The sequence below is a fragment of the Plodia interpunctella genome, chromosome 21, assembly GCF_027563975.2.
Source record: "Plodia interpunctella isolate USDA-ARS_2022_Savannah chromosome 21, ilPloInte3.2, whole genome shotgun sequence".
Taxonomy (NCBI): domain Eukaryota; kingdom Metazoa; phylum Arthropoda; class Insecta; order Lepidoptera; family Pyralidae; genus Plodia; species Plodia interpunctella.
In genome coordinates, this window is record NC_071314.1 from 576,470 (window position 1) to 598,544 (window position 22,075).

The 22,075-nt window shown below is 36.9% G+C and overlaps 2 protein-coding genes across 3 annotated transcripts in view; one reads left to right on the top strand and one right to left on the bottom strand.

Annotated features, from left to right (window-relative positions):
- Window positions 1-133: 133 nt before the first annotated feature.
- Window positions 134-7,824, bottom strand: mms4 (Methyl methanesulfonate sensitivity 4). 2 transcript variants are annotated; one of them, XM_053760921.2, is made up of 10 exons: window positions 7,569-7,824; window positions 6,868-6,981; window positions 6,551-6,690; window positions 5,648-5,812; window positions 4,111-4,280; window positions 3,427-3,500; window positions 2,588-2,693; window positions 1,706-1,788; window positions 1,061-1,173; window positions 134-698 (listed from the first exon to the last, which is right to left on the bottom strand). In XM_053760921.2, the coding sequence occupies exons 1-10, from the start codon at window positions 7,642-7,644 to the stop codon at window positions 543-545; spliced, it is 1,197 nt and encodes a 398-aa protein (XP_053616896.1). In that variant the 5' UTR covers window positions 7,645-7,824; the 3' UTR covers window positions 134-542. The 2 variants fall into 2 exon arrangements, with proteins under 2 accessions (XP_053616896.1, XP_053616897.1); XM_053760922.1 differs by lacking the exon at window positions 7,569-7,824 and having other exon boundaries at window positions 6,872-6,981.
- Window positions 7,825-9,486: 1,662 nt separating this feature from the next.
- LOC128678987 (nucleoredoxin-like) overlaps window positions 9,487-22,075 on the top strand; it is a 35,191-nt gene continuing 22,602 nt past the window's right edge. Inside the window, exon 1 of the mRNA XM_053760913.2 lies at window positions 9,487-10,191. Coding sequence (XP_053616888.1) covers window positions 9,829-10,191 — 363 coding nt within the window. The 5' untranslated portion in view covers window positions 9,487-9,828. The remainder of the gene's footprint in view (window positions 10,192-22,075) is intronic.

A 22,075-nucleotide genomic window follows, 5' to 3' on the forward strand; every position in this document is an offset into this window, starting at 1 on the left:
ATTGTGTTTCGCGTTTGCGGCCTAAACGGGCGCAGTGAATTTGGGTATGTAGTGCCGGTCATTTTAACCCCCCATGGCCCGAATGGAAACTCTAGGTGCCGGTCATTTTGACCCACCATGGCGATGAACGTGTTAACCAACGTGGAAAGTCTCTTTTTGCACCTATAACTACAAAATTAATTTAATCTATGGTATTCCCGCTCTATGTATCTATGCAATCACTGGATTTTTTTATGGTATAGTGTGCAAACGAACATGCAGGTCGCCTGGCAAGCAAAAACCGCAGCCCATGGACCCATTACGGGTCACTGCTATGATTACTCATCATAAAATCAGTCATTCACGCTAGTGATTCCCGAACTAGAATAAGACCACTCCAAAACCTCCTCTAAAGGTTGTAAATTCTCATAGAGGGTCGACGTCGGGTCATAATCACAGAGCCACATTTGAAAATTTCGAAGACAAATCCCACACCGAAATTACTTTATCTAGTCCTCGCGTGTTCCTGGTTCGGTGACACGCGAGGATGAGAAGTTACAGAATCACTCAATGAGAATGTTCCCGTCTCCAGCAGTAAGTAAGGTCTTCATTTTCCTGGCGAACTCGGGGCCTAGTCTCCTTGAGCGGGAGTTGGCGACTGCCGACCGGGCGATGGGCACTTCAGCTAATGACGTCACACCATCTGGACTTTGCAATGCCTTAAATAATAAAATAATGGATTTTCGATCAAAAAATTTCCGGAGAACTAAAACAATCATACACTACAACAACTTCAACGATTTTGAACTCGCTGGTATGCTCGCTCTAGCTTATGTTGCCTGTACATACGAGTATTAAATACATTGCTTTATTAACGTCAGAAAAATCTCGATTCGTATACAATTTCCAACATTTATACGCTTGGATCATAATAAAACAAACATATTATGACCTACGCCGTAAATAAATCAAATTAAAAACAGCTATAAGCGATTTAACTGTTTTTTTTTTTAATTTATAATTTTTGTTCGGTATTGTCCTTTTTTCAGCTGGCAATCCACCCGAAACGCAAAGAAATTACCTCATATAATTCCAGCGGAGATCTATACTGCGCGCACACAGCTCTGGAAGTTTCCAGACTGGAATTCGGCAAGATGGCGACCATCTGCTGCCAGAGACCGCTTAGCCCATTACCTAGATAAATAAAAAATATTTCTCAAATAATTAATAAAAATCGTATTTTTTAAAATAAATAACGCACAAGATAAAAAACATTAACATTTTTAATGCTTTTTGCTTCGCCTTGGAACTCGGCGGTAGATTTCGTTTTAATTTAAGTAAATTTTCGACCTCATAAGTGATGTTGAATAAAGAATTTTTGTTTATTATTTAGTTATTCAGAACAGTTATTTACTTTTTATTTTAATAAAAGGCACTACATTGTTACTCATAAGTTGAATTTTATTTATTTATTACAATTTAAGAAGACTTACAGCTAAGAAAAATATAAAAATAACAGTAGGAAACAGAGAGCCAATTAAAAGTCTCCACATGTAACACAAAAGTAAGAAATTGTTTAATTCATGCAAGAGGACATTTTGAATTAGAATCACTCCATCGCAATTTTTAGCTACTTCGCTCTCATTTCTCATTAAAATAACATTAGCCATAAATACATATACATCGCCGAGTTACACAAGTACAATAAAGCACACAAAAAACTTACCATTAGAATCGACCCGGACACACTTCTTATTGTCTCCCCTCATATAGAACTCCGCTTGTTCGTCTAAGGCGCGTTTCGCTTGTCTGAAAACAAACACCTTATTTAAAGCCGTGTCCACTGTCCACTCGTTTTAATAATACCTATTACCACGACATAAAAATGCGTGCGGGATAAACTAACGAAAACACGCCGAGCGTGTCGCGTAGTGTTTCAACTGGACACGCTAGGCATATTTTCTTGCAACGACGAGAAAAATATAATAAAGTTGACGGGAGGTTGTTGTGGTTATGAATCTTAACCGGGACTGCCACGAGAATAGTCTGAAGCTAACCAACGTAACTTTCTTAACCCTACTAATATTATAAATGCGAAAGTTTGTGAACTGGCCACGACACCTGGGTCGCCGTGATGGGAGGTGAGTGGTGACCTATGACAGGTGAAAGAAGTGTCGGACAGCCTTCAATGGGATGAGGGAGGGCGTACCCGAAGAAATGTCTAGGCTATAATAAAGTAGAATAGAATAATTTAAATAGGTGTTTACAATGTGATGTCTAAGCCCAGTAGTGGGCAAGAACAGTCTGAAGCTAACCACGTAACTTTCTCTCACGTACTAATATTATAAATGCGAAAGTTTGTGAGGATGTGTGTGTGTATATGTGTATGTATGAATGCATGTATATTTGTATGTATGTACGTATTTATATATGTATGTTTGTTACGTCTACGTAATCTTGTTGTCTATCTCGCAAAATCTACCGATTGTAATGAAATTTGGTACACGGGTATATTATAACCTGGAATAACATATAGGGTACTTTTAGCCCGAAATTCCCCAGCGAAGCCTCGGGGAAATGTTATACAATAAGTAGATAAGATACCTACTTGTGCGGAGCCTCGGCTATGGCCTTCGTGAACTGGACAATGAGCAACCCCAGCTCGTTGGGAGTCTCCACCAGCACAGTGTCACACTCCGCGCTCACCAAGAGGTCTGTACTTTGCCAAATAATCTTCATTCTATTAATTCGTATGTATGAAGAAGCGGTAGTGGTGTAATGGTTAAGACGCTTGTGGATCGACAGAACCACCAGATTCGAACCCTATGAGTTTGTATACCAATCTACCTCATGTATAATAGTTTTCATCGTCCACCACTTGCTTCCGGTGAAGGAAAACGTCGTGTCGGAAACCTGTGCACACTGGTTGATTATTATAAAGAAGGCAATGGCAAACCACTCCATTAATAATGCCAAGAATGTTGCTGTGTGTGTTTCATTCCGCGTAATGAACACGACCCTCAGCCATGAGGAATACGACTATGTAGAAGTCAAGGATGATATGCGCGCCAATGATCTGACAACTAGAGATGTACATCTATATATATATATAGCTCTTTCATCTGTGTCTCGACCTCTCTTTTTGCGCGGGAAAAGGTATAGCCAGAAGAATGGAAGAATAGTATGTAATGTAAGAAAAAAAAGCTACATTTAAAGAATTCCGATATATTTTTAGACATAAACTGGCGGCCGGCCCGAACTTCGCTCGGGTATTAACACAAAATGAATTATACACGTGATTAATTTTGTTCGTACCTTCCACAGGAACCACACTATCTATTGGTGTACACCGCCTGAAAATCCGTGCAGTAGTTCTTGTGTTTATCGCGAACAGACAGACGTAGCAGATGGCTTTGTTTTATAATAGGTAAGGAAATAACAGTTCACCTGCTTTCGCCATTTCAAAATCTATTTCCGTCATCATTTTCCTACTACTGTTTAGGGTTTTTCGTCCAGTTGTCCTGGAAAAAACATCAACATTTTTAATCATTCCAGGGTTCCCTCTGCTGGGAATATCAGAACAATGTACCATATGTATATATATATATATATATATATATATATATATATATATAGATCTGAGTGCTGATATATATATATGTATAAGTAATCATAGGTAATCATACCAAAATTCCAAAATTCAAGCAAATCGCTCCAGTAGATTTCGAGTGATGCGCGTTCAGACAGACAGTATATATACACTCGGATCACAATCATAACCTGTTTTGATATACCTTTTGACTATGTACATTATGTACTTTTATATATTATTAGAAAGAAACATTGTAAGAAACAATAATGGTAAGACGATCTGGCATGATAGGGACCAACACTGTTTTGTTCTCAGCAGTGGCCGTACCGGAATTCCAGTAGTTTGTAGCTGTTTGTAAGAAATAACTATAAATGTAAAAATTGACGAGAAAAAGTGCCTGTAAAGGAAATTTCTGAATAAATGATTTGAATTTGAATTTGAAACACGCTCAGATGAGGAAGAGAGCGCCACTAACCAAATATAGATAAGACCAATGCTTACATTAATTTGTGCTTGAGATTTGGATGCGAGAGACTCACTTGAAATAATCCTTAGCGCCGAACACGACCAGCGTCAGCCGACACGCCGCCATGTCGCGCACGGCGGTCACGTGTGCGGACAGCTCGCGCTTGACCACTTTCCACGCGACATCGTCCGCCAACTGTACGTAGAGCGCGCGGTCACATTGCTCCTTGGAGTTTAGACCGAGCTGGGAACCGTGATTCTCTTTACAACAAGTTTATTTGTTAGACAAATTAAAAAACCCCCGACTTTCAATATTCATTTTGTTACAAAATATGTACGGCTGAAGGGATTTTCATGAAACATGACTAAGAACACTCGGGACAAAATTATCTATGACACAAAAAAACTAAACGATAATCGGTACCATGCGTTTGGAAGCTGTACGATGCCACATACAGATACACAGACAGACACGTTAAACTTATAACACCCCTCTTTTTGCGTCGGGGCTTAAAATACTATCCCATCCAATATCATCTCATCATAATGCAACTAATATTATAAATGCGACGTTTGTTACTCTTTCACGCAAAATCTACTGGACCGATTGTTATGAAATTTGGTACACGGGTAGAATGTAACCTGGAATAACACATAAGGTACTTTTTAACCCGTAATTCCCATGGGAGCGAAGCCCCGGGACGCAGCTAGTATATCATACAAATCATGTCAACTCATTGGTATTTGGTATTGCTATAGTTGGTACATTGGATTAATACATATGATACTTTTTATCCTGAAACTAACCCATTGGATTTGATCAAGAAGTCTGGTAGTCTATGGCGCTTTAATCAATACATAATAAAATTGAAGAGAGGCCAAATTTGTACATTAGATATATTTTTTATTTCTTCATGGAATATACTTAGTTACTGATATAGATGACGAAAATATAGTTTTGGAATTTTTTGTCTGTCTGTCTGTCTGAACGCACATCACTCGAAATCTACTGGAGCGATTTGCTTGAATTTTGATATGTACCTTATATACCGGGTTAACATCTTAGATACATTTCATCCCGGTAAATGGTCAGGTTCCCGTAGGATAATCGAAAAACTAATTATGAATCAAAAATGCCTCGGAATCCCGGGCTAACATCTTATTGACATTTCATCCCGAAAAATGAGGATGGTCCTGTAGGAAAATTAAAATAACAATACACGGAGCCGATTTACTTAATTTTGTAGAAAATAACAGTAATAGTAAATACAAAAAATGTTTAATTTACGTTTGTGGTTAATAAAAAACCGGGACGTAAAACGTCATGGAAAAAGGGACGGCACGCGTTGCAGAAAGCTGGGGGAGTGGGAGTCGGAGCGGGAAATGGGAAAGAGACACGTAGTAGGGAAACGGGACGGGACACTTTGCGAAAAACATGATTGCACATAATATGTAGGAACGGTACGGGATATCTACATTTAAATAGCAGAAAGCGGGATTGGACACGTTTGCGGGGCGAGACACTCATTTAAATGGTATGTGATTCGGCATTTCTTCTAAGCATTGCTTTATTTACTTAATCGAGTTGGTCTGATTGGTGGGCTACCTCACCTGGTCAGAGAGAGTGGTGGGCACGCAGCGAGACCACAAGATGAGGTTGCGGTCGCAGAGAGCGGCGGCGGAGCTGACGCGGGCGCCGCCGCGCGCCGCCTCCCGCGGCAGCTCCGCCATGTACCACTCCGACGACAGCCCGGGGTGGACTTCTATCGTCATGTGCTGTGCACCACATGTATTATTATTATTTTGAGTTCAAGCAAGTTTATAAATAAATACATACTCCGCACACCCTCTTCTGTTATCCTCTCTCACTACCCAAAGGCTGGCTGGAAGAGATTGCTTAGCAATAAGCCCGCCATTGATTCATATGTATATGCTATTGCATTATTTTGTATTGATTGATACTGTTTTTATGGGCAATAAAGATATTTTGTATTGTTAATATGTCAGAAAATTTATTAAAATTTAATCATCCATTTGTATGGAAAAACTAATATTGCATGCTTATATATATATCTTATCAGTGGAGGTCTTTCCATTGTTCTATCTCCACAACTAAATCCTTTACTTCTTGAACACAACACCCATTTTTTCTATTATATGTTTAATTAATATATAATAATAAATAATAATAATAAATAAATAAATATATTAGGACAAATCACACAGATTGAGTTAGCCCCAAAGTAAGTTCGAGACTTGTGTTACGGGATACTAACTCAACGATACTATATTTTATAACAAATACATATATAGATAAACATCCAAGACCCGGGCCAATCAGAAAAAGATCATTTTCCATCATGACCCGACCGGGGATCGAACCCGGGACCTCTCGGTTCAGAGGGAAGCACTTTACCACTGCGCCACCGAGGTCGTCTATTCGTCGTCGTCGTAGACGGTATTTAACAAATGAAACATCTCAATAAGGTTTATGCCTCCATGACTAGAGCATACCTTCATACATTCTCCAGGCTTGTATATCTTGTTCTTCTCAGCAGCAATAGCCCTGGCCTCTTTCTTTTCTTCCTTCTTCCGTCTCATGGCCTGTCTTTCTGCTGCTTTGTCATTTTTTCTACCTTTGATTTCTGGACTACCTGTACGTACATCAGACCATTCCTATATTAGCCCAACCATCATAAAATGTTATCAATTAAATTCCATTATAGTTTATATTAAATATGTACACTGGTATCAGATTTTTGATTGATATCAAAGACAGATGCCTTTTACCGACCCGACTTTTATGATTACGTACAAAAAACACAACAAACCAACACTTTTTCTTCTTGTTCCTATAGAGCTGGAGCTGGTCTGCGAGTCAGATGTTGAAACATCTTGTCTTGTACTACCGGAAGTTGCCTGAGATGATGATGCACTGGTCAGGGCTGAAACAGTATTATAATCTATCTATCTATACTAATATTATGAAGACTAAAGATTTGTATTTTGGTTGTAACAAATAAGCTCAAAACCTCTCAACCAATTATACTCAGATGGTCATAATATTTACATATCAAATTTCACAAGTAGCATATCACACATTATCTCAGGAGTGATATTGTTATATTACACATACATACTATATCACAATAGAATGTGGACAAACAACATATAGTATAAATAATATCAACAGGGCTAGCCCCAATGTAACATCTAACTCTTATCTTATCTGAATGTCCCAGTTGCTTCCTTACTGTTAAGCGTCGGAACAGGAACCCACAGTATGTTTACTACTTTTCTTCACCACTTCGAACAGTCTTCACCATCCTTAGTAGCCAGCCTATTGGTGACACCACAATACCAGTACTTGTCGTAATTGCTGATATGTTCGATTATACAAACTTCCTGCATAGACCATCATGGGTTAGCCCATAATACAGCTTTACGTGGCCTTCGAGCTCCGTAACTCTTACCTCTATCCAACCTATAAGGGTTAAAGGCATGACACTGTATAAATATCTGTAGTATTTACCCATAACGGCATCAAAAGCATCATCTTGATTCAGATCGACAACTTCATTGAGAGTCTTCTTCTTCTTAGAAGACATAGGGAAATTTTTCTTTCTTACTATTAAAATAAAGTACTTTTGGTTTCTTTACTTTGGATATACCTAGGTAGTTTAATTTAACACGCCGGTTTGCCGGTCGGTAAATATTTTAGTAAACAAAACAATCGTATATTTATTAAAATATTTTCACTTGGTTGACGTTGACGTTTGACACCAAACGCCAAACTACACAACTACCTATACAAAGATTTATTTTATCATTCCAATTGGGACCTACACAAAAGAAACATTATTATATCACTTTACAACGTTTTTATTTCTTACGAAGTCGAACGACAGATACTCCTTCTGATTATTTTCCGGATTCAGCAACCTAAAATGATTCTTAGTTGGCCGCCAACACAGTGGCTAACGGTTTTCATATAACTTATGTTAGAGTTGTACTCTTCTAAAAAGCCTTCGAGCCTTCCAAATAATATTATATTTGGAAGGAAGATTTAATTCTTATATGCTTATTTCTCTGTCTACGATTTAGTAAAATTGCACTCACATTTTATTATGTTCTATCTACTTTGTAATTTTAGATAATTACAATGACAAGTACTTATGTATAAAATGCATTTGTTGCCAATTATTAAAAGTAGCACTCGCAATCGCAATAAAAACTACAATCAAATCAATTTGGGTCTCTACAGCAACATAATAAAGTTCAAAATCTAAAAACATTTGCCCATCTGTATTCAGAAACCATTTCGCTAGTAAAGATTTCCCGCCAAATCGCCGGAACAAAGCAAAGTCGTCTCCCCACTATCGATTTTCCATAAGCTTGTCTATAAATCATCCTCCCTGCGCGTCTGTGATTTTGCACGACAGCTTGGCGCGTTTCACCTCTCGCGCTTGCATACGAATTCTTCAATAGACTTTTTCACTAGGTAAAAATTAATTAAAATGATACAAAAACCATAACTCGATAATATGAATAAAGAAAAGACCACAAGACGAAAACTGCTTTTCCAAAAACATTGAACCGGACGTCCAATCCAACATAAAAAATCGTGAATAATATAGTTTATGTTATGTAAGTTTAAAAGTCTTTTTGTACTGCGAAAGTCTTATCTATCAGCGTTTGATAGAAATTTGGTGGAACAGATAAATATGTAAAGTCAGAGCGATCGCAAGGCACTCTGTACTCGTCAAATAAGTAATTTTAATCATAAAAGCAAATTAAAAATAATAAATTTCAACCCGTAATCTAGGGTCGGAATCGAAATCACAATCCGCAGTGTATGCCACTTGGAGTATTTCAAGGACAAACTTTGCCCTTCGCTGTCTGCTTGTGAATTATTAGAAGTTAAATTAAAACTTCAATGAGAAACGTAGTTTAAGAAATTTCTATATTTTTTTGTTTGCTAACTATATCATACACAATACGATTGCAATACATAGTGAATTTTAGCAGTTACTAATGAGTCTAGGTACTTAGTTATAAAGGAGAGATAAAAAATATTAAGTACTAACTATTCTGGGGTGGTATGTTGGGGTTGTCTGGTTAAATCAGCAAATAATTAAAAGGCTAGCCAACAACAATCGAATCAGATTTTCTTTTACACTTAGGTAGGCACCTACTTCGTTCGGTTGAAATTATGATAATGACTTAAGTACTTACCTAAATAAAAACTTATGTGCGCTACCAAACTTCAATAACTCAATCATATATTTTTGCTGTCTGACATAATAATAAATTATTATAAAAACGCATCAAGGTAAGTAATTGGTAGTAATTTAGAATCCTGATAATATAAACAATGCTTTTTTTACATGTCTGCTTGTTTTGTTCTGTCTGCCGGAGGGCTGCCGTGCCGTGACCCTCCTGCCTCCTGCAGTCGCTCCAAGCTTACGGGAGGAAAAGGTCGCGCTGAGCAAAAACCCACGCGCACGAGTCAATTTAAAAATATAAAGTTATTTCCGAATATCCTTAACCGAAACCATAAATCAAAACATTAATGATTCACTCGCACAACCGTTCCATAACCGTAAATAAACAACGTGAAGTTAATAGAGACTTGTAAATAATCGAATTTTGAAAATCAACCGTTTAACATCGTTTAAAAGCAGTCAAACAAGTGTAATATTTAAACAGAGTAAAATAAACAAAACACGCCGTGATTGGAATCTGTTTGCTCGATGACTGTGCAGCCAACACAAAAAATAATAATTTAAAAAATGGATTGGCGGGAGAAACTTTTCGGAAAAGTGCTAGTGAAATGCGATTCTCCAGGAACTAAGAATGGAAAATTTGAGAATGTGCCTACTTTAGAAGCGTTGAGTGATTGTGTCGAAGAAGGAGAAGGGGCTATTTGTGGGATATACTTTTCTTTTGCGAATATAAGCGATACAAGTGATGATTTTGGTGTGAGGCTTGAAGAATTGTATAAAGCAGTGCAGCCTCGTTTGAAGGTAGTCCAAGTGGTTTTATGGGCTCATGTTGGGACTCCTGAAGGGCCTGTGGAGCGGGAGGCGGGATTTCGAAGGAGTTTGACCGGGAAACCTTGGCTTGCAGTTCCGTTTCATGATGTGGACACTAAGGTAAGAATCCATACCACAATTTCCCTTAATAGAAAAGGGAACTGACCAGTTATTCCGCCAATTATAAATGATGTTATTTACTTATCTAAGTATTATTTCGGAGCCCTAACAAAAACAGACCTGTAAACTAAAATATCACGACACGACACCTGCACGTCCTATAATCCATATTTTAATGTTATGCACCCACGCATTCCCCGTACAGAAACACAAACAACACAACACAACGCTGACGTTATGACCGCGTAGCTTTCTACTGAAATCTAAATAACACTGAATTGCATTAAGGCGTGGTTCTATTGTTTATTTGCTCGTAACTTTGACAGCAGTTTTTATTATATTATTGGGAGGATATAGCTCCTGGTCAAGTCATATCCTGACTTGGTACACCAAGTCTAATTCCAATTTGAAATTTAACGGAGAAAGAAGTAGAAGTAGTAGAATAGCGTTCGACAGGAAGAAGATATATATTTTTTAATATTAGAAGACTTAACACGAAACCGTAAAAAAAGAAATGAACAAAACAGGGTTGTTAACCTCCAATCCATTTGTCCCCACTTAGCAAATTGCAATCGACACCCCTCAACACCTGCGTAGTTGGGAATCTGAAATACTACAGATGTTGACTATTACCATTAGGGGTGGCATGGTCCTGGTCATTATCCACGAAATTGAGGTCGTAATTTGAGCACCCGATGCCACCTTCATTTAATCGAAGAAGAAAACAATGAAATTCATGTTTTTTGAGCTTTTGTAGTTACAAGTTCATAAAGTTATCGTAAATAATTGCTGAGGTGATGGAATGCAACATACGCACCGTCTCTTAGCATTGAGTTACCAATATGGCTTCTCTCCACACGAGCTGAAATAAATCAACTAGAAAGCTGATACCATCATCTAAAATATGTTTTTTCCAACGGTAAAAAAATCGACTGGATTCACACGCATCCACTTGGCCTAGATTTTGAGCTGCCATTACCGAGACTAACCTTGCCTCTCCATGAGCTCCTGACGTCACAGATATCCAATTCGCAAAATGTCCACTCAGCTAAAGCCGGCTACACACTATCTTAGATGTTCGATAAACGACTATGCACAATGTAAGTCACATATTGCACAGAACATCAGATTCAGTTATGCGTTTGTTCACGGTGGACGCTAACAGAGCTCGTACCGCCATTTTAATAAAATCCGAACAACGTTTTCGCAGACAATAGAATTGAAAAATGCAGGTACGCATTCAGAGGTCGCCATTGTATCGGGTCGCTGGAAATTCTGTTGATACCGCTGCTGGTTCAATACACCTTTTTTTATGACAGACATGAACAGACCTATTGTCAAACAACAGCAGAAAATTTGAGCTATACCTATATCGCGTTTTATGTATATGTGTGTCTAGCACGAAACGAGAGGATTTAGGTAAAAGTATCATTTAACATTGTTAATTAAAGAAAAGGCTGCGGAGAAGTTTGTTGCGCCGCTTCTTCACTTGCGCCTTGGAAGTCGGTGCCAGACAGTATTTGATTCTAAGTTGAAAAGCTTTCTGATTTGATATTGCAGTTTCTTCTCATCACATGGGAAGAATTGTGTCTGTTAATTTATGAACAAATATATAGCAAACCATTGTTAAAGAATTGTTAGTAGCCTAAACCTTCCTCAGGAATTACTCTACCTATTAGTTAATCGTACAAAAATCCGTCCGGTAGCTTTTGGATTTCGTGTTCATACAAACAGGGGATTTAAGTAGAATGTCGAAGGATGTAAAAATTAAATATTGTTCGTATAATATAAAATTTGACGTGAAAAAGTCTGTGAAGGTCTACTTTCTGAATAAATGATTTGATTTTGATATCAGAACGACAACGACATCTTTTGTAAAGGTATTTCTGCAATGGCATTCCTGGAATGCATTGTTTTGTAACTGGCGACGACAGTGGCGTTGTCAACTCACCTACATATTTACAGACAGATAAGACACGTGTGCGACACTTGCGCAAGCATTGTTCCTGGGTGTCGTATGTTTGAAAAGGTTTAAAGCCAATTATCTTATAACTTTCACCTGTGGGTGAATAGATCAACTGCCTAGTAGGTACGAGTGAAATGTACTTGCAACATAAGGGCACACAAACTGCAACTTCAACCACTTAAGTAGTTACGTGATATAACTACGCTTGTTTATGTAGAACGTTAGCGAGCCATTTTCTGCTTGATTTATGAGCGGTCAGTAAAGCCCAAACCTCAAATTGCAGTCCTAACGACTCAATGGATGTTCATTACGAGTAATGTTAATTTATAACAGTATTGCCTACAGTATTGTGTTGTTGTCGTAGGGTACCTTTAGCCGCGGGCCGAGTTACGGACAACAGCTTGTATTCCTATAAATAAAGTTGATATAACATAACCTTGATAAAAGTCTGTTAAAATCACCCACCTACAAGAACGAAGTACTTAATCGAATCGGAGATTTTAATATGCGAGACTGCATATCCGAACGTAAATATAGTTATATTTAGAACAGACAGACACACAGACGACGCACTGTAAATAGTAATGAGCCCGTATTGATCCTATGCTTATCCTGGTTTACATACTACCATCCACATATTATAAATGTAAAAGTGTTTATTTAGTCTTTTCACGTCAAAACGGAGCAATGATTTTTGATTTTCAAGTTTGTAAACTTAAATGGTGAGACCTTGCTACTTACCTACATGTACCGAATTGTTTAAAAGGATTAAATTAATGATTGATTTGGTGTTTTCAGAGCTTAGGTCCCATGTCGCGTTCTTAAAATTATATTTATATTTAGAAAACTGCTAAAGCCACACTCGCGGACACAATTATTCAAAGCTGGGTTGAACTTATTGGTGAAAATTTCAAAGACACACTGCCCCCATACAAAAGCAGTCTGACCACGTGGCCAGAGCGGTATTTTTACTAAAAAGAACAACACGCCTTCAGGCGACTTGTCTCCCTAAAGTCCTAACTCGTTTTCAATAGGTAGGTAACTAGCCTACAGGAATATAAATAAGAAATGGGGGCGAGTCATCTCTAATTCCCTTCGTATCGAATAAAAAACGGGCTTTTAAGATATTATTCTCCACTCTCCCCCTGCAATAAATATCGCTTCTGTTGCTTTTAAAGATTCAGAACGACAATTATGTTTTCCCGCGTCGCTGTCGTTGTCCGCATACATATTATATAGATAACTGTGGTCCTTAGCAAATTATGTTATCCTGCATGTGAAATCTGAGTAGCCTACTATTTGGTTGAATAGATTATATTACGTAACAAATAAAAATATTTTCAATTTTCGCTAAGAAATTAAAGAAATCAATAAAAACGTGAGGTCGCGCTATTGTGCTGGGTGTAATCGCCTTAACTCCAACCTTTACAAATTAAATTAAAGTATAAAATACTTGCAAAACTGTAATCAACCACCGTAATTAAAACTCAAAGGTCCTTTTCAACTCAGAATTCGCGGAGTGCCAGTCACCCTCAGCCCTCGGCAGGGAGGGTTCCGTCAATGCCATGTATCACCCTACATTGCTACGGGTGTTTTTATACTGGTACCTACGTTGTTGTGATCGTTTTTGGTGCTTGCAATTGCAGCTAGTAGCTGTGTAAAGTACCTAAATAAAATTAAAAGAAAAAAAAACTTTTAAAAAAGCTTTTATTTAAATGCTCCAAAAAGAATAAAATAAAATTTTCCTTTAAATTTTTAACTATCAACTTATAACCTCATTATATACAATTTATATGAATATAAAAGCTTGTCGCGAGGTTTGTGTATGTATTTTACTGAAATAAATAGGTTTATTTACGCAAGTAATCCTCGGACAGGTTATAAGTTGATAGTTACAATTTTAAAGGAAAATTTTATTTTCTTCTTTATAGAGCATTTAAATAAAAACTTTTTAATTTTTTGTTATCACTGGCTAGGTTTCTGAGTCTGTTCATCTCACTCAACGCATCATTGTTGCAAGGTCGTGAGCGGCATTGAGCTCACTAAAAGTTAAATGATCTCAACAAAAATGATCCTACTAAATAGTATTATGTACGATACGAAGCTCATATGTAATCTGACTAGCTTTTGCCCGCGCCGGCGCTAATTTCCCACGGGAACAATTATTTTCCGTGATGAAAGGTACCCTATGTCCTTCTCCATACTTCAAACTACATGTATGCAAAATTTCAAGAAGATTGGTTGAGTAGATAGACCGCGAATAGGTAACAAACAAACTTACCATTTTAAAACTTTAAAAAATAGTTGCGTATCTCCTAACAGGTATGGCGAAGTAGAGGAGAAGCTTTTGTCCAGCTGTGGGCAAAGGGTAACTAATAAAAAATATATATGGCTCGTTCTAGTTGGATTGTGTCTGTCTGCCGCACTCTTTTGTTTTCAGACACAAAACATAGTCACGTATCAACCATATGCGGTTCAGTGAACTAGTGTAAGCGCTTTGTGGAATCGATTGGGATATGTTTTATTCCACCTTTGGGGTATTATCACGGCATGACATTATCGCAATTTCTGACATTGTTTACGACAAACAGAACAAAGGCTCATTTAATCGAAGAATCTTTTGAAAATGTCACATATACCTAATGAATATAAATTACATTTACATAAAATAATCAGTGCGGAAGGACATGGCACATTCAATTCGAGAAAATTAATGTACCCGTAGGAAATTCACGTGGGATAAGCCGCGGACAAAGCTAAGCTAATTTTAGTAGTAGTAAGACTTTAAACCAATAAATTCTGTGGTACCAATTTACTGGTGATTCTCCCTACAGACCACGGGTTGACAATAGCAACCTGACACTATCTGAATGCTGACAACAATGATATGAGCCCACCATTCAGCTAAATCTATCAGCCCCGTAAGGGATTAAGACGTGATATATGTATCAAGTTACTAGACCCTGAGTTACGACGCTCAACGGCTGAGGAACAAATCAGGAAAATACACAATCACAACATACCCTGAACGCCAAGTCAATAAAACCCGCAAAATAAACTTATATCGCTACAGAAATCCGAAAGAATTCTTTGCCGAAACCATTCAGTGCGGATGAAATATATATTTGTGGAACTTTTCTAAGGATAAAAACAAATCTTCTGATAGTATGTTTCTCAAAGTAAGTAAATTCCTTTGTTGTTCCAAAATTTTGGGCCGAATTGGTCGCGCAAATATCGTCGTCATACTGTAAGATGATGTATGTATTTTTTATATGATTTTCCTTCATTTTAAGACATCATAAATTAAACGTCATAACAAGAATGTATTAGCTACTTACTCATATAACTTTGGGTGTTGCTTTTGAATATCCCAAAAAACTTTAGTGTTCCCGCTCGATTCCAGAATTGTTTCGTTTCATTATTATTTTCAAAAACTTTAATGTAATTTCAAGTAATACATTTTTTAGATAATCTTTATCCTATTCTATTCAAGATCATACCATTATAAAGAGAAAAGTTTTGTATTTTTGTTTGTAATTAATAAACTCAAAAACTATTGGGCCGATTTTGATAAAATTTAGCACAGAGATATACGAAACCTTCAGGAGTGATATAGGCTACTTTTTTTAATATGAATATACCCGAGCGAAGCCGGGGGCGAGCTACAAGAGTAATAGGTACAATTAAAAAAGAACTTCGGTGGTCTCCAGAAAAAATAATCCTTCAAGAGTCTATCGTTTTTTCAAAAAGTGGGCAACGGAGCCAAACGGATTGGTGACCCGCATCGGGTTGCTGGTGTCGTCAGGTAAACCGCATACTTCGTTTGCCCATGCTATGCTATAAAAAACATCCACGCAATCAAAGTTCACTTCATCAGTTTTCTTCATTTTTTTCTGAAGGTTCTGCTACTGTTTCTACATTTACAAAAAATCAACGTCAAAGAGATCGAACGAACGCATCGATCGATCGAACTTTTTCATTTGTAAATTTGCATAAAACGAACGAAAAAAGTTGGGGAAAATTGATAAAGTGCATCGATTGTGTGAGAATCCGGCACCAGATCGCCGGTTGACTGTAAGAGATCCCTACATCATGGGATAAGTACGCCGTTGTACGTTATTCATCTTTCCTGTATTAATTTTAATTGATGTTTTACAAACAAACAAATAAAAACAATTTAAGAATACGGTGTTAAACGTTTCCATTTCTTATTGTAAGTATAGTTGTAAGGTACACAATGTAAGAAGTCCCCATTAGGTGCTGCCCACGGGCTGGCGACAGAGATGAGCTAGTGCAACCTGTCAGATACAAATGCTGATAGTAGCTAATTCTCGGCGGTTATGGGGAGGATCTTAAGTGTCCATTATGGTCATTAAGTAGTTATTGGTAGGACTCTTATGAAGCGGGTCCGATGATAACAAAACAACTGATAAATGGTACCTACCATCATTATAATTTTATACGACACCTGAAGAATCAAATAACACATTTGAACTTACAAGTGAAAGTGCTTAATTGAAGTCGAACAAAAACAGCCCTGAAAAATTTTATGAAAATCAATTATTCCAGAAATTATTATAAACCCGATTAAATAGAGTTTAGTGACCCTACCTAAATAGTTTTTAATTTGTAAACAATCGGAATCCCGGCGAAAATTGAAAACTAAACAACATACGAACTTTAATACAGACTGTAAACAACGTATACCTTGTCTCGCCACACAGCATTTTAAAATCTTATATTTCCCTAAGAACAGGGTCGTAGTTCGCTCAAGGGCCCTCCAAAGATTCAAGGACCGACTCCAGTTGCGTTTACCTCAAGCTCTTCATGCCAGCATGATGTTTAATGCAAATTTCACAGAGGTCTTAATTTCAGAATGTTTAGGCCACTTTTCACTGGCTGATGAAGTATCTGTCAGCAAATATGTAACATACCGAGCAGATCACGGGAACTGATATCTTTAAATTGTGTTTCACAATTTTGTTAACTGCCCAAACAGACAAAGCCAATCAAAGCTATGTTTATGGCAATGTGTGTGAACCTTTTGACGTGACAACGTCTTAAATTAGGTTGCGGCTGGGAGTCACTTATGAAAAAGTGTAACGCCCGGTAACGTTACGATGAGTCACCGTGGGAGAGAGACGCAAGGCATTCGGCGGGCCTCTCTCTCGTTCGTATATTCTACCGAGAAAAAGACGTTGTCGCGTAAAATCTTCGCCCGTAAAACCGACTTTACAGGCAACCATTTTTTTATCAGTTAGATGCATTTATAACTACAACTTTTCAAAATAACAACGTATGTACCTCGTTTTTCGACCTGTTACATCAGATAACAGTAGAGTCGGCAAATGAAGAAGTAAACTGGTAGCTCCATCGCCCCTTTTCGGTCTAGTGGTCACCCTTCTTACCCGAAACTATACCCAAATCTACCTGTATTTGCCGGGGATTTTGATAATAGGATTTTACTGATAGCGCAGCCGAATTACTTGGTTCATACAGTCTTTTATCAAACACCTCTACTTATAGAAATAATGGGAGTTCTATGAGTTGGTTCTATGAGTTCTACCAGGCCTGTAGGTAATTAATTTTGAAATTAGTAAGGGATGTCGAGTGCTGTGGAGTGTTAGTGTTAGTGTTAGTGCAAGGCCTGTGCCTTGAATTTACCTGTGTGAAATTAAATGTAAAAGATAAGATCCACAGATAAAAAATATTAACTTACCAAAAAGTTGTAAAAATTTATGTTTCCTACGTTTTCAATGTTGTGCTATATCGATATAAATAGCCAGGACACCGCCGGACACCGTCCTCGCTTGGTATCCTGCTCGTTTGCTTCACCGAAGAGATTCAGCTTCAGCTTTGATGTTTGTGTTTGAAAATGTAAAAGAGACGTGTTTCCTTTTATTTTTTTTATTTATTTTCCAATTTATGTACACGAACAGATTATATAAGAATAGTAAAAAAGTGGAATAACAGTACATAGGTACTGATTATTTCTAAAGAAATCTCTTCCAGCAGACCCGAGGGAGGAAAGAGGGGAAAGGGTAAAGTGCGCGTGTACTAAACTAAACAAAATAAACCTACTTAAAATTACATAAATATATACCTAAATATATACATACCAATCTATATAAACTTACATATACATACTTATATCTACAATTCATCATGACAGAGAGACATAACTAAATTGAAATAAGTACAGATATTAATTAACATCTTTATAGACAGTCTTAGACGGATCCAGATTAGTTCAGGTGTATAAATAAATATAAAATATAAATATATTAGGAATCACACAGATTGAGCGAGCCCCAAAGTAATTTCGAGACTTGTGTTATGGGATACTAACTCAACGATGCTATATTTTATAACAAATACATATAAGTATAGATAAACATCCAAGACCCGGGCCAATCAGAAAAAGATCATTTTCCATCATGACCCGAACGGGAAACTTTCTAGTAGTTGCCTTGTTCAAAATTGTATCTTGTGTATTGATTTTTGTGCGATAAACTGTTTGATTATACTTCAGATTTTGATGTGGTTTTCACTGTTAAATAGAAAACTTCTTCAGTCTAAATTAATAATACTAAAACAATCCATTTATCATTATCAACATTATTGAGAATAATCGTCAACATCGCTATCAATCACTAGATTAAATGGTGGCGACCGGTGGAGTCAGTCCAATCAGTAAATTAATCTCGTCATTGTGTGATTGTGTCGTCAGAATGTTGTATGTACTCGTATATGGATATAAATAATTACAGGATACATTATTTAATATTAACTTGTAGGTATATCTGTCATTTACATAGGAACATTACTGGTGCAGCCCATGGAATTAGTAGGTACTTTTATTTATGTGTTCGGACCTCAATTTTCAGTAAGTTTTTAAACGAAAAGAAAAAGAACTGATTTAAGTGAGTACCTTGTTTTTAGATGAAAATATAGAGAACTGATTTAAATATATTTTTTTCCAAGGTGCAGCCAGAAGGGGTACTTTGATGCCATCTAGGAACCAAGCAATAATGCGTGCGTGCTATATGCGATTGAGACCATAATAACATAATTCACTATGATCTAGTGCGGAAACCCAGCAATGAGATGGCCAGATGACATTATCAAAGACGCAGGTCGAGCGTGGATTAGCACGGCACTGGCGTAAACAATGGGACGCCGATGTCCAGCAGTGGGCAAAAAAGAGCTGAGATGATGATGATGACTATAACATAATTACATATATTTAACTCCCGACGCAAGAAGAAGGGGGGAGATAAGTTTAACGTGTCTGTCTGTGGCACCGTAGCTTCCAAACGGATGAACCGATTTTCGTTTAGTTTTTGTGTCATAGATAATTTTATCCCGAGTGTACCTAGCCATGTCTCATGAAAATTGGTTCAGCCGTTCAAAAGTTGTAGCGAAATGAATATTGAATATTTTTTTTCAATTTTTTAACCCGGGGATTTTTTAATTTGTCTAACAAATAAATTTATTTTAGTATGAAAAACAACACAATTGAACTTCTATTGAGACACGATTATGATTGAAAGTTAGCAGTAACGACCGACGAAGTCCGTAAGGTCTATTTAAGTGTTTCCCACTTCTTTTACACATAAGGGGGACTCAAGTTATCATCAAAACACAACACCTAAGGGTTACTTGTACACTCAACCGCACATCAAAGTCATTAACTTACCCAAATTCACCCCTATAGCGCGGTATGAAAATCCAAGAATTAGAAATTGACATTCGGCCGACTGTACCGTAATCACCGGAACTACAGGGGTGTTCAGTGGACCGGATCACATCACATCAAAAGTACCTAGTACTTCATGAGACAGCTGTGTGATATACACACATTTCTCAAAAATATGTATAACAAAGCAAAACATTTGTGATTTTTTGGGCAGTTCGTCTTGACCATGTTATCAATATAAGTCTAAGCTGATTAACCCACATCCACATATTGTGGAATTGAACTAATTCAGCTCACGTAATGATGGAAATAATAAAAGTACAGAACATACCTTCAAATCATATCAGGACCGAACATTACCTTCAAATAATAAAAAGTCCAAGAGAAGATTCACAATAAAAAAGCCACATTTTTTTCATGTATAACAGTATAAAAATCGACTAATTTTCTTAACGCATCGTGCACTGGGTTTGTATAGTCGTGTCCTGACCTGTAAAATTAATATTTTGTGTCTAAGAAGCTTCTATCGCATACTAAACATATGGGTCTTGTACCAAATTCTCTTGGTTATGTAATGTATTTATTAACTAGACTTATGGCCAATATTCGCTTCCCCATATTAACAGAGCATGGAATATAATGTAGACTAAAAGACTAATAAAAATTTGATCCACGTAAATATAAATTTTCTCATGAGCTCAATTTCCACCAAAGGCCACTTTTAACCGTTACTAAAAATCAGTTTTCTCAACATTGGTAGCAAACCTTCACATTTTGTCATTTGTCTATACATTGTCGGTATAAGGGACGACAATAGAAAAGAAAGGCAAGATTATATAAAAAGCCCTACTCATAAAGACCTTGATAAGCGTAAAATACATAAACCCCTGGAGATTGCGAAGTGAAAAGCGTACAGGAAAATAGCACGGGTTAAGAAAATCTAACAAAATACGAACCCCATATACAATGTCAAAACATGGAGATCAAAGAAAGACTAAATATGTTCGATGTTTCACCGCTTCTACTTCAGAACTTCAGATCATTTCATCTTAATGCACCGAATAGATCCGCTGGTGGACAACTGATTTTTTTTTTCTTATTTTTTATGTAACACACAGACATTAAACACTCGATAAAATGAATGTCCATGCTGTTACGTCTCTATCCTTCACCAAAACAATGATTTTATCATTTTTGACTTAAGAAACAAATGTTATAACATCCAATGTTGAAAATTTATGAAGAACAAGCTGATGCCTGCGGCTTCGTTCGCGTGGCCGAACAATTTTTGGTAAGGAGTCAAAACTATTGGAGTAATTTAATTATACAGACAAATGTAACGATACCTATACATACAGAAGATGCTAATCAGACTGAAAAAGTATTATACTCTCTATAGTTTAGTCAGCTAATATAGTTATAGTTCAGACTATTATATGACTCTTCTTCAGGTGTTCCAGATCTTCGATTTTTATACCTCAACAGATAATGCTCATCAGACTGAACAATTTTTGTTAAGTCGTCATTTCTATATTCCCTATAGTTTAGTTGTACCGTCATAGTACTCCAGATATTTTTTTCAAATTCTTATTATGTTGCTGTGACTCTATCGCCTAATTTTATTTTTATGTAAATATATTCAATGTACAGGATTTTTTCTACTGTTTTATTATATGTATTGATATTGATTTGTACTTGAAAAAATATCTGCTGATGAAAATCTCTTGACCTAACTTTTATCTTCATTTGCTGCAGAGGTGGTAGTTTATTATATACTATTGGAAACTTTCGAAACACACTTTGAAATTCACTAAACTCTGAATACCCATGCGTGATAAACACATTTACATTTATTGATATAAAATTGACATGTTTCCCATAAAAAATGTTAAACCGCTGAAAGCCAAACCAGGATAGTTCAGCTTCCTAAAATACACTGCTGGTATATATCTGTACTATAAACATGTTGTCCAGTATTTGAAACATCTTTATTCCAACCAGACTGTACCTCTTACACGCCGAGGGTTCCTTTTGAACCCTGATTACTTTCCTCGGCGCACCCTATGCAAACTGCCGCGTCACAAAATGAGGTTTTTGCAAATCGTTCTTATGCAAAATGAAGTCACTTCACATGTGTTTGTATGGCGTTATTTCAACAGCATAGCATCCCAAAGACGTTATTTTTTTAGTTTTTATCCACAATGAAACAGACTTTAAAT

Bases quoted from the DNA above. Each gene is read 5' to 3' on its own strand.
- mms4 (XM_053760921.2), bottom strand. From the start codon at position 7,644: ATGTCTTCTAAGAAGAAGAAGACTCTCAATGAAGTTGTCGATCTGAAT. The intron at 1,174-1,705 runs GTAAGTTTTTTG...TTATTTATCTAG, and splicing joins TGTCCGGGTCGATTCTAATG to GTAATGGGCTAAGCGGTCTC. The intron at 699-1,060 runs GTAATTTCTTTG...TTATTATTTAAG, and splicing joins CTCCGCTGGAATTATATGAG to GCATTGCAAAGTCCAGATGG.